The sequence below is a fragment of the Xiphophorus hellerii genome, chromosome 6, assembly GCF_003331165.1.
Source record: "Xiphophorus hellerii strain 12219 chromosome 6, Xiphophorus_hellerii-4.1, whole genome shotgun sequence".
NCBI lineage: Eukaryota > Metazoa > Chordata > Actinopteri > Cyprinodontiformes > Poeciliidae > Xiphophorus > Xiphophorus hellerii.
Window position 1 is genome coordinate 21729261 of NC_045677.1, and position 16783 is coordinate 21746043.

Genomic DNA, 16783 nt, shown 5'->3' on the forward strand with positions numbered 1-16783 from the left:
CGGCTGATGTATTGTTCGCAGCACAATGCAGAAGAAGGGAAACATCACTCCCTTTTTTCCATTAACAGCCTCTAAACGCATGCAGTCCTGACCTATAAGATGAGCTTGCTAATGTGTTGCATGGACCACACAGCTCATTTACACAACCCAGGGGCAACATCACCTCCCATGTTCACAGAGTTCACTCGGTGAAATTTGCTCATTTACAATGAATGTCATAAAAACATTTTTTTCCCCCAATTTGACACGACGAAGGACGTCTGAATGTTTGAAGGCTTGTGTGGGTGTCAACCTGGGGACACATGCATGCAAAACAAAACAGAATGAGGAAAATGGAGCATTGTGTATGCAGCTTGAATATATAATGGTGTATAGATATCTTCAGGGTTCCGCCACAGTCTGGAAAAGCAGGAAATTTAAATATATGGAAAAGAAAAAGTGTGGGAAAATTTCCAAAGCTTATTTCCCTTTGCCTGATTCTAAAAGTTGTCTCCTTAAATCCATCCACCAATCCATCCATCTACACTTTTGCACATCAATACATACATACATCCTTCCATCCATGTAAGTTCACATCTACAGTATGTCCACTGTAGAAATATCTTCAAAGGAAATATCAAAAAAAAATTATTGGAAATCTCTAGAAAAATAAGACATTTTAAAAGGGAAACTGTATAGGAACCCAGTATTAATTAAAGCCAGCATCTAGTGCTGCTGTAGTTCCTGAGAGGGAAATTCAGGCACCTTTGTAGGACGCCTTGGCTCGGACCTTGACATTAGTAGCCCAAGTGGGAAAAATGCTAAGTGTGTTAAGTAATCCTTGGAGGGATAAGGGCAGGGGGGCTCAGATGATGAGATGGCCACAGGTTTTTTCACAAAACCCCATTTTGGGGGTTAGCTACCAATTCATCACCACAACCTCACTAACCTCATTAATTTGTCAGACTTTGATTGGCCTTCCCTCCGAGACCATAAAGACCTTTGTTCTCATCATCTCATCCACAAGCCCCAGGAGTCTTAAGAGATTCAACTTTCCAGCAGCTGAGTAAAGAGAGGAAATTAAATTATGTAATAAGAGAAAAAAATGACACAACAAGGAGATTCCAGCTCACTCGCCATCCTCCTGATTGTGACACTTTCGATAGCCATTCAACCATGAATGCACACCAAAGATCAGTGTGAAAAACAGGAAGGAAAACAACTGGCAGAAAGGAAGTGAAGCTAGTACTGTCAATGAAATAATAATTGAAATGTCTCCCTGTCTGTCAAAGACTGACATTTCCTGTCATCCTGCGCCAGCGCCAACACTGGGCCACAGCAGAGAGTTTGGGTGACTGCCTCCAGCCCTGCGACTGAGCTCTCTAATTAAACTATTAATCTCACATCATTAACCTCCGATGACACGTTCCTCCCTGAATTCTGACACTGCTGCATCGGCACATGAAAACAACTTCCCTTCAAATCTGCTCCATATTCCCACGTTATCTTCGCTGTTCTTAGCTTTAACATCGCTTTGTTTTTCCCAGCTCCTTTGTACCCAGGTTGCATTTTGGGTATAGCTGTTTGTATATATGTGGACCACAGCTGTGTGCTAACTGCATTACTCTCAGACTGCCTCTCTAAGGTGGATATGGTTACTTTTAATTAAAAGAGAATCAATTGTTGTCCCTGTCAGTGTTTGAACTGGGTGGCCATATGGGCACTTAAAAATACAATCCAATTTGCAGGGCCCCCACCCAAGACCCCATCTGGCCACCCATCTCCTAAACCACTTTGGCATCGCATCACTCCTTTGTCTGAGCATCAGAAACTGCCAATTCAATTTCCAATGGTTAAGTTGTAGGTAGAAGTGGTGACAAAACAGGTTAGGGAGTGTTTAAAATCATTCCAAACATGCTTGAACTCATAATAAAATCTGTTAAACCCAATTTGGCATGAAAGTCAGATTCATTTTGGGCTTTTTAATGATGGGCAATGATTGAGTTTTTGACTACAAGCTTTTTGTAATCAGCAACATGCATATTCGACCAGTCCTCTAAGCCAAAACTGGTAGAGTTCATTTAACTTGGTTGTGTTCCTGGCTTTTAATTACAGTCCACAGATTTTCAAATTGTGCTGAGGTCAGGGGCTTTGACAAGGCCAATCTGGAAGCTTAATGCAACCATTCGAAAACCAGTTTTGATGTGTGTTTGGATCATTCTCCTTTTTAATGCCCAGCTGTGTCAAAGTCGTATTACCCAAAAAAGATTCTAGTATTTTGGAAAAAACCTATTAAAACAGAATGCAACCATCCGTGATGTGGAAACTGATAGAAACCGGTGTCACTTTCACAAAAGAGAGAATCCTCATTGACCGAGAGGACACTCCAAAATAAAAGAACATTTTCAGACGCCGTAATAAACAAAAAAAAATTCTCCTGTCAGGCACAGTGGTGGTAGCATGAGCTCAAGAGTCTTTATCACTGTTCCTGGTACTGATTCAGTCAAGAAGTGCAGAAAATAATAGAAGTACCAACAAATTCTTCAGATTTTTTGGTGGGTTTCCTAAAAGAAAAGATCTCAGGAGCCTGCCGATGTTTGGCTCTGCTGTTGTGGCTCTTTAAATCTCTGACTAAAATGATATAAAACTGAGCAGCACTGAATTTACATGGGTGGAGAAATTTAATTTTGCCTTTATTTAGCATAAAACCCCATAACAGACCAGCAGGAAGCATCTTTTTTTCACAATGTGTCATTTTCATTCAAAAGAAAATGTTTTTCATTAAATTAAACCCAAAAAGTATGAATAGAAATATCAGTTCTTTCATTAAACCAATACACACCCAAATTTTACACTGAAGGCAGCCATAAAATTCAATGAACTACCTACCCTCAAAGGTGCATGTAGGTTTTGCAGCTCCAGAGTGATTTTATTTTGCAGGAGTGAGTTTTAAAGGTTGCCGACTCCTGCCACACGACAATGATCCCAAGCACAAATCAAAACAGGTTTTTGAATGAAGCAAGCTTCAGGAACGGCCCTGACATTCAACCCGTTTGGACAATCATCTAAAGCAGGAAATCACTTAGATACAACTCCGTGCTCAAATATCCAGCTGAAATCAAGCAAAGAATCTTATTTTCCACAACTTGCAAAGAGACATTTATTCAAAATATCAGTGGAGGTGTACGGGTTGAGGGACTAGAGAAAATGCATAATGAATTCAAACTGAATCCACCCCAATCCTGTTTTTAAAATCCTTTAAGTTGTGCATTTAATTAACTTTCCACCCACTAAATGGAATGGCTCAAATAATCATTAAAAGCCCATAATTCATGTGATACTCATGCTGAGTGTAGTTTTATGATTAGCAAAAGCCCCCTCCTGTGAGAACTCTTCTTTATGATCGAGTCATTGGCACAATAACAGCAAAAAAAATGTTGAAAGTGGCAATAAAGTGCAATTACTTTGCCATGGAGCATCAAGGATCACAAACAGGACAATAAAAGAATTACTGCATGGCATAGTGCCTTGATATAAAAAGTGATTAAACTTGAGTTAATCATTGAGCTGGTCTAATCCGCCGTCAGACTGGGCTGGCCTTCTGGCACCTCATAGAACAGCTCACCCAAGATCAGAACCAGTGAGGAACCACAGGAGACGGGGTGCATCAAAAGCTGATTAAAGTCAGTGAAATAAGTCAGACAGGCAGCGCCTCTGAAATAACCGCTATGTTTAAGAGAAGCGTATGTCTGACCTTGAGGATGACCTTCTGGTAACCTATTGTGTTTGAGGAGGCCATTTAGAGACGGACTGAGCTCCCGAGGGATCAATGACCAGCACTCAGAGTAATCACACTGTATTGTTTGGCTGCTCAGTGATGACATGAGATGAATGATCTCACAAAGCCATAACATTGATAGGACTAACAGGCAGCTTTTATTTATACCTGCAGCGCTGTGCTAGCTTTAATTCACACTTAAATATATTTGACATCATACAAAGATAACCACAAAAACAGGTTGCATCCTATCCAGATTTTATTTCTCTGGAGATTCCTTAGATTGGGGCATGATATGCTATTTATTAAAGGGGATTAGAGAACTATTATCTAAAATTGACTTGGCTGAGATCAGTTTAGTGAAACTGATCTCAGCAGCCCAAACTGTAGTTAATCACATTTAATTTATGATTTAAAAATCAAAACAAGTATTTCTTCATGTTAGACCAAAACAGTTTGACGACTTTAGTCCCTTAGTAAACTAAATCACCATATAAAAACTCAATTTGGATTTTTCTTGTGGGATTCTCATATTAATTTTCCACAACTTTTGATTTCCGAACGGAGGGGGGTGGGGGGGGTGTACTGTATTTATCTATTCTGGCATTAGAATATGAATGAAAGTAAACATATGATGACAACCTTTAAAATGTGTCTGCCTTAGAATAAACACACAGCTATGAAGGAAAAGCTAACATGTTTTCTTCCTGTGGTTTGCTTGGCTGCTTAGCTTTTCAAGGGGGGTGACGGGGGCAACAGACTTAGCCCGTGTAATGAGAAACTTGCCAGGCACCTCGGCCATAATATCTGTCTACAGGCTGCCCTGTAATACAGCAGATCCAAACCAGAAATATCAAGCTCACATAACTAAGTTCCATACAAATTAAAGGCACCAAACAAACACAACCCTGTGATTAGTGGTAGGTGTTATTTTTGACCCCCCCAGCTGTCTTATCTTAATTCTATGTGTTTTTTGCTTTACAGGGTGGATAATAGCAGCTTTGGGCCTCTTTCTGTGACTGCTTACACTACACATAAATAAACCCCGCACCAAGGACAATTTTTCCTAGCAAATCTTTTTTGTCTCAACTTCCTTTTGTTTTTTAACTCCACCTTTTATTCACATAGAAGTGTTTGGGTGCACCCATAATAAATACACATACATATTTATCATGTAGCAACTTGTGGCATCAAACTGTCTTTGTCAGTTAATTAAAATGGCTGACACAGTAGTTTTAATCCGTAAATGATATGATCACTGAAATTAGAGACTAGGGCAGTCTAACTCTCACTGGAGGCACAACGCAAAGAAAAAAAAAAACTGTGAGCATCCTAAAAATCCCCAGTGAAGCGTGTCGAAACGGTAAATGGATGCAATAAAGGCAGCAACTCACAAGAGGAAAAATATTTGCAATCCAGCATTTTGTGCTTATAATTCACTTTTGCTTGTACCTATCTGCAAAACCAAGATTAAAGACAGCGCAAAAGCAGAACGGCGTAATAATAATCAAGGCCTCATCCTAACTCTACTCTGAGCATCTTAAAGAGTCAGCATATTTAAACAATATTCTTATAATGTAATTGGATGGGATGGGAGTTTTTTGGGTTCTTCAAAAAAAAGTGGATGCCATTGAATTTAACTTCTTTTGCTAGTTTTGGGACAGAAAAATCACACAAACACAACAGCAAGATAAACACTCAACCTGTAATTAAATTCACTTTTCTGCAGATGTAATTTGCTTAATTCAAGTAGCATTGTACTTTAATATTTTGAGTTGATCATTTGTTCCCTACATGCAGCAATAGCTCAGTGGTTGTTCGTCTTATTGGGATTAATAAATATTTGAATTTCACAGTATGGCTACAGTCAGGAAGAGAAGCTCAGATCCAGGATCTATTTGGATTGTGATCTGATCATTTCTGTATTTTTTAGATCTGCCCATTATATTTTTACTGAAATATTTGTTCTCGTTTTAGTCCTTGAAAAAGCCAATACAAATAAACAATACAGGCCCCATCAGTAGTACTACTGCACATTTTTTCAGATTTATTTCAGCATAGAGCGATTTGAGATGAGAGATATTAACCAAATATTTTCACCACAATAGTTTGTTGCATTAATTACAGTACAAGCAATGATAAAAAATTTGAATTTAATGAGTATTTAATAATCCTGTTCAGCAATTACTGTCTTTTTGGTAATACATCTGCATAAATAATTACCTTTTTTATGTTATTTTTTTACTATTTTGACTAGCAGCCTTTATTTGACAGACACAAAACTGAGAGAGGGAAGACATGCGGTAAAAGTCTCGAATCCATGAGGACTAAGGCCTCTCTACATGGGTCACACACTTTACCCTTGTGCCACCACTGGGCCAAGAAGCCTGTTTTGCACCTATGGTATATTTTATTATCTCAGAGAAAAAGAATCAGCCAAAATAATGCATTACTTTGGTCTATTTAAATTATAAGCAGAGGCAAAGGCAGACCCGCAGGACCACAACAAAATTGTCAGGACTGCAAAAACCTCCCTGGAAGGTCAAGTTTACAGTGAAACAAAAGAAAAGACGACACACCATGAGAACAAGGCCCTGAGAGACAAAAGGCAAAGGCTACGGAAAAAAAACTAATCCTCTTTGATGCATGTCTGAAAGGACAGATCAGTTGGTCAGAGGGAGGCAGAGGGGTGTCGGGGCGTAATTGAATTACAGTGACCCAATGACAGCACTGTAGGTGAGGTCGTGTGTTGAATTAATTCTGTTCCTGACCTTGTCTTTGGTGGGGGAGCGGCCCCCGGAGACCCAAAAGGTCCGGCGGCAGAGACAGATCTCTCAGAATGTCTTTTCCCAGCCAAAACTGTCACTCAAACAGACAGCGAGGCACAGAGGCGGACGGATCTCAACTGCCTCCACTGTATGCTTATTTTTAGCTCAGGTGCTAATGCTCTACCTATATGAGAGCGCATGCATTAGGCAAACATTTGTGTCTGTTTTCTGGAATCTGTTAAGAGTCTGAAGTAGAAAGTCCCTCATGCTTTTAGGATGTCCCAGGAGAACGAGGTTACTTACTGTCTGCCAGAGAGGAGATCACCCAGGAGCCGAGTAGAAGCAGCAACAGCAACGCCCCTCTGGGCCGGAGGGGCCCTGCCAGGTGAACGTTAGGCACCATGTTCCAAGATGGCACTGCTCCCTCCTCAGTCCCCGCTGCTAGACGCGTCCCACTCTGACAGGATCAAAGACTAACACCTGAGAGAGCAAAGAAATGCAGAACAGAGGTGCGGGGACATTAGTATTCAAACTCACTCTGCATTTGCATAGATTTGAATGAGCAGAATAACACAGTTAGGCAGAAATATCAAAAGCAAGTCGCAGAGCAGAACTAAACGTGAAAGAATTTAAGTATACATGTTAAAAAAAAACAACGACACTGGAAGATCTTTGTTCGCGATCAACAAGGCATCTAATACCCAAAACAAATCCTGCTTCAGGAGGGGGACAAAACCGGTGAAATTGATGTAAGTACATCAGAAGAAGAGGGGAGGCAGCAATGCAGAACAGTTCTACAAAAAGGAAAGATATTCAAAGGGAGATGTGGATGTAGGATCAATTTACTCAGCCACCCTCCCTCCAACAGAGGGGGTTCAGTTAAAAACCCAAAGGACCTCCTAAACAGCAGTCCCAGAGGACCACAGCCCACTTAATGCCTCCCATTAGGAAATTGAAACTGAGCCATCCAGTTGGTTTCAAATCACAGAAAGTGGAATGATCTCATAGAAAGACAACATGACTACATAAATTAACCTATAACACAACGGCTTCATGTAAAGTTGTCCTTTTGCCAATTTGTGCCGTTCCTTCCTACTTCCATCCCAAACCTGTAAATTATATCTTATATTCTTATAATGTACAATGTAACTGAGCATTTTGTTGCAGTTAAGTCCAGAAATGTATGGAAATACATATATACAGTAGGCTAATGCACAAATAGTGAAATTCTACATTATTATAACACTATTACCATTTATTTTGGCTCTGGTAACTGTCTTTGCCAATTGGCTCATAAAATAATAAAGATATCCTTGATCCAACCAAAATAACTCCTAAATGACTTCCTGCTGGGGTCATATAACCACATTTCCATTCAACAGTCTGAGTAGATGATAGAAAATGGCTTAAAAACATTGCTTCGCAAAGAGGGTATGAAACGTCCCCCTGGCGGGTGCAAATTGGCTCACTGTTGCTAAGAGACCCCTGGCAGAGGACAGAACCGTTTCATACCCGAAAAGGTCAGGAATGAAAAGACCAAAGCTGCGAAGGCACAAAATGGTGAAGAGCGAAAATGAGAGGCACCCCAGAGGGGAGGGTACTGTCAGGAGTTGGTCAACAACAAATAAAAGTAGATGCATCACTAATTAAACACAGTAGGAGAGGGACTATAGTAACACTGCATTGTGAAGGACTACATTTTTCTGCCAATATGCAAATAATAATGACATAATTGTGCACTTTTCAGACAGATAAAACAGTTTGAGACAGAGGATGCTTTAAACATGTGCTAATTAAAGGTTAGTAGTTCATAAAAGTTCAAGATTGTTATTTACACAAAACGTTTATGGAAAAATCAATAACATGACCTAACTTGTTTAATTTAAATGAAAGAAAAGCATCAGTTACCCCTGTTGCTAAAAAGTTTTTTAAAAAACTTAATAAAAAGGATGCGTGGCTCTCCTTTATTTTTCAACTTAAAGAGAAACAATCTTTTTTTTTTCCTAAACAAGAACAAAGTTGGGGAAAGAGTTAGCACTGATTTATACAATAATCCATACAGCAGGAAGAACTTTGGTCATTCCACTTTCTCTAATATTTCATTTAAAAGACTTTAAAATGCAATGCAGGGAATACGAAAGATTTAATTGGCCTAAGTGCTCTGTTCCTTTTGTTTTTCTTTGAACATTACATTTTTACATGGAAGATCACGATACAGTTATGGTTTTACTGTAAAAAGTATAATTCTAACATGGTAACTTTGCTATACCAGCTACCTGTAATGACCTCTAATAGTTTGTCTCTTAAAGAATCAAATTTAATGTAAAAAACAACTCAGTAAACTAACGTTAAGTTTGTTACAGCCTCCAGTTTAATTGTCTCTTGCCATTATAAGCAAAGTAAAAGTAATCCCTTTGAATTGAGTTAACTACATTTCTAATGCCCACACTCTTGCCTGCAGCCATCTCTGAGTAGCTATAATAATGTAAAGAACATCACAGCGTAGCCAGGATAAAAATCTCTCTAAATGGATTTAAAGCCCCCTGTCAAACCGATTTCTGTAGAAAATGACCTAAAATGTCAAACCAACCCTTTGATATGTTTAATTTTTAAACCTTACTCCCAACTCTAGGAACAATTTATGTTAAGAAAAAAAAAAAAAGACAAAAGTTCAAGACGCTGAATATCTTGAGGCTTGCTGGGTGGCCAGTCAGCTTTATTCTATTCAATTCAGCTAAATAAGTTAGAGTGTCAGGAACATAATGCCTCCAGTATCTTGTGAAGAGAAAAAAAAGCTTTCTTAAGCCTGTGGAGGTCATTACTCATGTGGCTCTTTCAATGCTGGTGAAAACAGAGAAAAATGCGCACAAGGGGCCACGTTTACAACAATGGCCACCTTCTTTGATAAACATTCTTCCATGCAGGTACTTTAGTACATGAAAATATCAACACATTTCACATCTGTTTTTTTTTTTTTCATTTCTGGACCATTTTTACCTACTTTCTGAAGTTATTTGCAGAGAGAAAAAGACATGCTTGACTTAGTAAGACAATAAGAAGGAATGCAGTGTATAAGCCCAGGCTGGTGCCTGACATGGGCACAGACCCAGACATTTAAAGTTGACAGCCAAGTCTTTGTCGTTGCACAGGTATGCGCCTCGAGGCGTCGATTTCTGCAAGCCCAATATCCGATACCAAACACGCCTTGCGTCTAAGAAATTTCCAGAGACGATAAAGTCAACATCATCTATCGTACGTGAAGGTTTGAGCTGAGATCGTATCGAACTCTAATAGGCTCCTCCCTGGACGTACACTTTGAAGAAATACCCCTAACTGCAGCTGAAGTCATTTTAAACCCCAAGGAAAAAAAAATAAAAAGGAGGCTTTCCTCCTCACTGTTACTGGAAAAGAGGTTTAATATTTGAGTGTTAAGCTGTTGAAGTCAGGAAAAGAAAGAAAAAAGAAGCACAAATATGCTGCTGAGGATGCCAAAATGCTGGATCACTCCTCCAACTCTGCACAGGGAATTAAAAACATTTAGACCCCGTTTTTTATTTTAAGTTAATACCCCAAGTTAGCATTGCAAAGTGAGCGCAACTCACATCAATTTGAGTGGCTGACTAATTTGTTATGACACTCATTTTAATGTACGCCAGTGCCGCTCTTGTTCACGTCGCGGAGAAAGGAAGTGAGTGAGGCCTATAGAGTTGGCTACTCGTCGTGCTCCAAACCCGTGGCGGTGGGGGAATATCTTCTGCAACAGATGCCAGAAAGAGGCAGATGCTTTTCATCTTCAATGAGACAAATTCCTCAAGCGAAGGCTTATTCTCTATATTTTTTTTTTCAGCTACTTATTTACTACAGAAAAGCACAGTCCCTCCCAGCTGTACAGAAATACTTTGGGACAACTCTTTCCAACTATGCGAGTTTGTGTTGCGGCTTGGAAAAGGACAGGGCGTCAACCTGGAAATGGAGCACGGTGTGATCCAAAATCCAACCAAAATGGCTCAGCAAACAAGAAGATATTGTTGCTATTGTGTGCAAGTATTTGTGAGAAGCAATGGCAAAACAGTGTGAAGATGTAGGTGTGGATAAATGCCCTTGGGAGAATAAATGAATCCTTCTGTAATGATTTCCCTCCAAAGTCTGGTAAGACTGAGTGAACGAGACAAACAAGTGAGCAAGTGGATAATTATTGCTAAAATGCTCAGCCAGATTTTTTCAATAGTAACTGAGAAACTGCAAAATGTTTAAACAGCTACAAGGGTTATACACAGTGCACAAAATAAGTTTGTGATTTGTAATCCCATAATCAAAATACTCTTAAAATAAATCAAATGACTGTAAATCAGGCTGCAGCAACATATCCTGCTCACAAAAAGACATGATGAATGATATCGTCACAAACATTAAATGAGAGAAGATTCAAATTAGGAAAAGTTAGAATCCCCCCTTCTTTGACAAGGCTTTACAAATCCCAAATCATAATTTGTGTAAATTCAGTTTGTTTTATACTTGTCTATATATCACAAACTTTAAGTTTTTAATTCCAAAAATAAATAAATAAATCAATGAAGCTGCTTCCTTGCTATACTTGTATTAATAAAGGATTCTCTGCTCATTGTAAAATTATCCAGTTCAGATTTGATCACTAAGAATTTTACATAATTAAATGTAGTCTGATTAAGTTAAAATTTGTTGGGGACAATTGAACCAGAAACTTTAGTATCATTCAAGGTAAAAGATTAGCCAGTTGTGTTTTTTTTAGTAATGCCTACAAATCACTTATATATCATTTATAGTCTCTTGAATAATTAACCATCATCCCGCTCACTGGATAAACCTAAACACAATAGTCTGTTCATGAGTCCAAACAGTACGCGACGAGATTTGAGAAACGTTTTGCTTTGTTTTGTTGAACTGCATTCAAAAAATCTGAAGTGGGCGTAAAATATTCAAATCCAAGTTTGATAAAATGCAGTCTAAGCTTATCTAAAAGAACTGTTAACCCTGTTTAGCCCTGATGGGAATTTCTGAAGCAGATGCTATCATCATTAGCGGCTAGCGGTTTTTGTCATGGTACTAGTAAGTCATCTGTATTCGTCTTTTGACAGCATTTCTTTTTTTCTAACTACCTTAAGTTGTTTTTAAAAACTCATGGTTTTAACAATAATGTTACAGAAAGCTGTTGATGACCAATGAAAAGTTTTACTTTGTTAATTTTGAGGATTATTAGCCAAGTAAACAAAAAAGTTACCTCTTACAATGGAAAGTCCAGATAAGCTGCAAAAACAAAATGGCATTATTCTGTTCTTGCACCATTTTCTGGGCAGAACGTTTTTTTTGTTTTGTGTGGTGTCTAAAAAATATTAAGATTGTATGCTGCAGTAGGGGACTTCCCAGGAGATCTATGCTAGCTCCTTTAAAGCGCGGGGGTGGGGTGGGGGTGGGGTGGGGGGGGGGGTGCGCACGCAGTACTCCGATGTTGTTTTGTTACTCATTCTGCTGCAAGTTGGCTCAATTTTGACGCGCAAGATGTAACCAGTAAAATACGGTTTAGGATTTTCATTGGCCCGGTACCAATTGGTCCGCAGCCCGGCCCGGTGGTTGGGGACCACTGTTTTAAAGTATGAAATTTCCTGGCCAGAATGAACTTGGTTTTTGTAGCCTTGGGTTAAAGAACAAATTTCTCTGTTCCTGTGGAGTTTTGGCCAAAGGAGTCAAACATTGATGCAGGGTTACACAACCAGTACTAACAAAATGACCCATTTAATATATCAACTGACTGTACCGTTGATCGGTATTTGTAGACTCCTTGCATTTAGGCTCTCTGCAAAACCAACCTGCACCTAACTTTCGTCACAGGAAATATTTTGGAAGATTTCCCAGTTCATAGCAGCTGTTAAGAGGGGGAAAAAAATCCTAATCATAAATTGGAAAGGAACTGTCTGTACACTTATGAGACAATTAAGCCTCATATCTTGAAACCGATTGAGGACAAAAAAAACCTTTGCAGCAATTAAAGCAATAAAAGTTTCAGCAGCGCCCATCACTCTAAAATAAAAGAAGACTGTAACAGCCAGCAGATATCCCAGATATGGCGGCCCAGTCAGATTGAGTAATGAAGAACAAGGCACATTGATCGGACAGATAAGTAACCAGTCAATGGTCACAATGAGTGAAAATGAAAAAGATGGAAAGAAGAATAGAAAGAAATCTTTTTTAAAGGATTTTAAATTCCTGTGATGCACATAAGGTTTATGTTTCTTAAGATGACTTGGAAGTTTCATGAAAACAGTTTAGTTTTAATGAAAAAGTAAGAATTTTGGAGCAATATGGAAAAAAGCAATTAGGTCATGTAACACATCAATTTTTCACCTATAGTTATACTACATGAATGTGATACCAGTCCATACTACTATTAATACGATGCAGCAGTCTGCAATCATATTAAACGGGCTAAAAGACATAAGGGTTTCCACAGAAAGTGTTCTTTGGGAAATATTAAATAAAGCACAGCCAAAAAAACTAATTATTAACTAAAACAAGGGCATGCTTCAGATAATTGCAGCTTAGGGGGGTGACGTGTTTATTCAAGTCTGAAACTTGGTAGGCTGTGAGAGTTCCTGTGCCAGAACAACCTTTTCCAGACTTTTTTTTGCAACTCACTCAACAAATTCAAGATGTGGGCGGTGATTCAGAGGCTGAACACAATTTATCGTGCAGCACCGGGTCCCCAATTTGTCAATATGTCAAGATTGCGTGGCCTATTAGGGAGAGATGATTCTGTTGTGGTAACATTATGTCTAAACACACAGAGAAGACAAGTTTGCTGAATTGAGCCTGTCTGAACCTTCAATCACTTGCCAGGGCATCGGCTCTTAATTCTTAACAAAGATGCTTCGGATTCTTAAGTGTTCGGGGACTTCTTGAGAATATAGAGCGTGACAAACAGCGTATACGGTATATAAAGTGTGCAATAGGTGGAGGACTAAGGGATTTAGAGAGGTAATTAACAAGGCAACAATTGGAACATCTAAACCAGGAAACTGTGGAGGACAATAGGGCATTTGAGTCAGCTCACTTGGGAGGTTTAGCACACACCTGAAGCACACCTATCCTGTTTGCCTCCCACATCAGGGAGGCAAACAACTTATTACCCCCCTGTAAATGTGTGTGGCAAGGGAGTGGCCACCCGTATAGAAATGGCCGTCGACAGACAAGCAATGCAAGACGCAGCTGCGCAGAGGGAGACAGAGGGACAGAGAGGCGGCGGCTGAGTAAACACCACCATTACGCTAACTACAGGTAGCGTTTCTGCTCTCTGTCGTTTCCCCCACCCTCCCACTCATGTTCCCTCCATTTCTGCGTCTCTTATTTAATGGGTAATACCGGGCGCGAGGAGGTGGGACAGCTGAGATATATGGGCCAACGGCGTGGAGAGCTAATCACGGCCGTCTCTGGGGGTGATAAACCCAGACCAGAGAGGTTTGAATTTGTGAAGCCTGCAACAGCTCCATAAACACGGTTACAAGCTGAATTTCAACAGCAGTGTTTTTGGCTCTTGATTAGTTTTCCATGCCTCAGAAGTCTCACCCTCACCTTCTTTTTTTTTCCTCAGCGGTGATCACCGACCACAAGATCCCAGGAGTATTACTGCAAGCCAGCAAGCCAGCACTGTAAAATGAAAGTGTAAAATAACCAAATGGAGTTCTCTCCTCCAAATTAGAAAACCTTGCTATGTCCAAAGACTTGACAATGCGTGTCTTTTTTAGATCTTTTTTAGGGGCCCAACAAGACCCTGCATTGAATTTCACCCAACAAAGGGTAATGTCCTGTGACCTATTGAGTTTTACAGCTCCTCTGTTTACAAGCTGATTCCACAAAGTTAATTGTTAACACTTTACTGCCGACCGGGACACTGAGACTGACAGGCACCTCTAACAGATGTGCACATTTTCTTGAGTTGAGCAATAGAAAGTAGGCGGCACTGGTTATGCTGAACTCCAGTAATAATTAAACATGAGTGAAGTTTCTGTCTGTGTGGATGGCCTTAAGGAATGCAGTGATGTCACACAGTGTCTTAATTACCAGACAGGTCAAATATATGCAATGGATTGCACAGACAATAGTGCCATGCAAAAGTAAGGCTCCTCAAACATTTTTTTTTCACATATTATGGTATTGAGATTTTATCTGAGTAGTGCATAATTTCTAAGCGGAAGGAAAATGAATTTTATCAAAAATCTCAAATTTGTATTTTGCCCCCTTTACTCTGATTGCTCAATGTAAAATATTTTAATAAAATAAAAATGATGATTAACGGATTAATCTGATAAAATATTTGACAGATTTTCCATTTAACCACTTGATCTTATTTTACACAATATTATAAATACATAAAAAAATATAAACAAGTAATTCAGTTCCTTTTTTAAGTAAGGAAATGCACATTTTCTTGCCTAAAGTGTCTTAAAATAGCATTCCTTTAGTGAATGCTTGACCATTTCTAACAAAGGATACATTTGCAGCTAAAAAATACTTCTAACATCAAAAGTTAAGAGAAAAGTGTTTTCCTCCAGGATTGTTTTGTATTTAGTTCCATCCTGTTAACTACAGTATAACCAACTTTCCAGTCTCCTTAAGAAAATTCTCCCCACAGCATAATGGAGCCACCACTATGTTTCACTGTTGCTAGGTAGTCATTAGCATACAGATTCAGATTCTGATGTAGAAGTAAAATGTTTGACAACCTTGTATGCCTTGCCCTCCACTTCACAAATATGCTTTGCTTTGACCTGGTCTGTCGCATAAAACTCCAGTAATATTCACTCAGGTTTATTGTTGTCACTCAAGAAAACATATAAAAAATAAAACAAATGGTCTTGAATGCAAAACATATAGGATGTAATCTCTAATGGCCCTCTGCCTACTTCCCACAGAACATGCTGGAAAGACAACTGTGTATTGAGTTCATTATACAGCGTCAATCGACATTTAGTATGGCTGAATGATCATTTAACAAAATTTAAGCATCACCATAAATTTCCACAAGTCTGTTAGGAGGGGAGGGGTCCTTAATACGAGGCCAGCAATCTTCTCAGCATCAAATCATTCTAGAATGAAGGGCGATATGTTTTACACCAATATGTATTACAAGGACTCGAAGAGACACACCAGAGTGCCACTTCCATTTGAATTTATCGAGGAGTGATTATTGACGATGTTGCATGGCGGAGCGAGGTAAAAAATGGCTTGCAGTGCAAAGTGCTGTGAAAAAGGGGGCTTGCAAATAAATCAAAAAGCAGGCCCAATGTAAAACAGACATCCATCAAACGAGAGAAACGCTGTGTATACCTGAACCAATAAAGAGTCGGAAGCAGTTTTCTTTCTTTTATTTTTTTCCCCCAGTGTTTACGGAGTATAGAAAAGTATAGTTGGGTGTCCAGTGGACTATTTAAAAATTTAGATTTTCAAGGCAAATTTATACAAATCATATTCACCAAAAAGGGAATTTTCCATGTTCAAAGCACAATTAACTTTGGTATGTGGAAATTTCCCTATACGTATTTAAATCTATTCAAACTTTCAAAACAAACCAGGCCTAAAAATCTATTTTAAGCATCTCTTGTCAACTGACAGAATTACATGGCGTCGAGTCTGACCTTGCACTAAATTCTGAATCAGTTGCTTCACTTTAGTCTTAGAATTTGTGGTATAAAATTGCATAGTTCAAGTAATAAACATTTAAAATGTATTTTCCCAATGACTTAGACTATTATTCCCCCAAAATTGGCTGATTCTACTAATTCTCCTAAAATTTGATCTGACTGATCTCATCATAATTTCAGATTTCATTATGTAGTCATTATGCTCCTAATTCGTTTTCTACTGCTTTTTATGTCTGTTGTCCATATGACATTTAATCTCCCACATGTTGAGGCCTAAACAATGGAAACAAAATTACACAATTATTACTCAATTTTAAAGCATAAATAGAATTTGACTGTGAAGATATTTCTGCAGAAATAAGGTTTCAGAGATGGAATCAGTGATATCATTACTGTGAGGAAATAGATATATAGCCAGCTGGTTGGATGGATAGAAACTTTTAGAGAATGGGACTGGGACTAAAGTCTGAAAATCTATTAAGTCAACAGCCTTCCTGCAGCATAAAGATTTAAAGAAGTTTCATTATTTCTTTGTGTCAAAATTTTACCACGGAAAATGAATAAATAAGCTTGTTTCTGAGTTATAG

At 38.8% G+C, this 16783-nt stretch overlaps 1 protein-coding gene across 1 annotated transcript in view; it reads right to left on the reverse strand.

The window, feature by feature from the left end:
- LOC116722020 (receptor-type tyrosine-protein phosphatase F-like) overlaps nucleotides 1–16783 on the reverse strand; it is a 184606-nt gene that overhangs the window by 148109 nt on the left and 19714 nt on the right. Inside the window, exon 2 of the mRNA XM_032566101.1 lies at nucleotides 6829–7005. Within this exon, the coding sequence (XP_032421992.1) occupies nucleotides 6829–6928 (100 nt within the window). The 5' untranslated portion in view covers nucleotides 6929–7005. The remainder of the gene's footprint in view (nucleotides 1–6828; nucleotides 7006–16783) is intronic.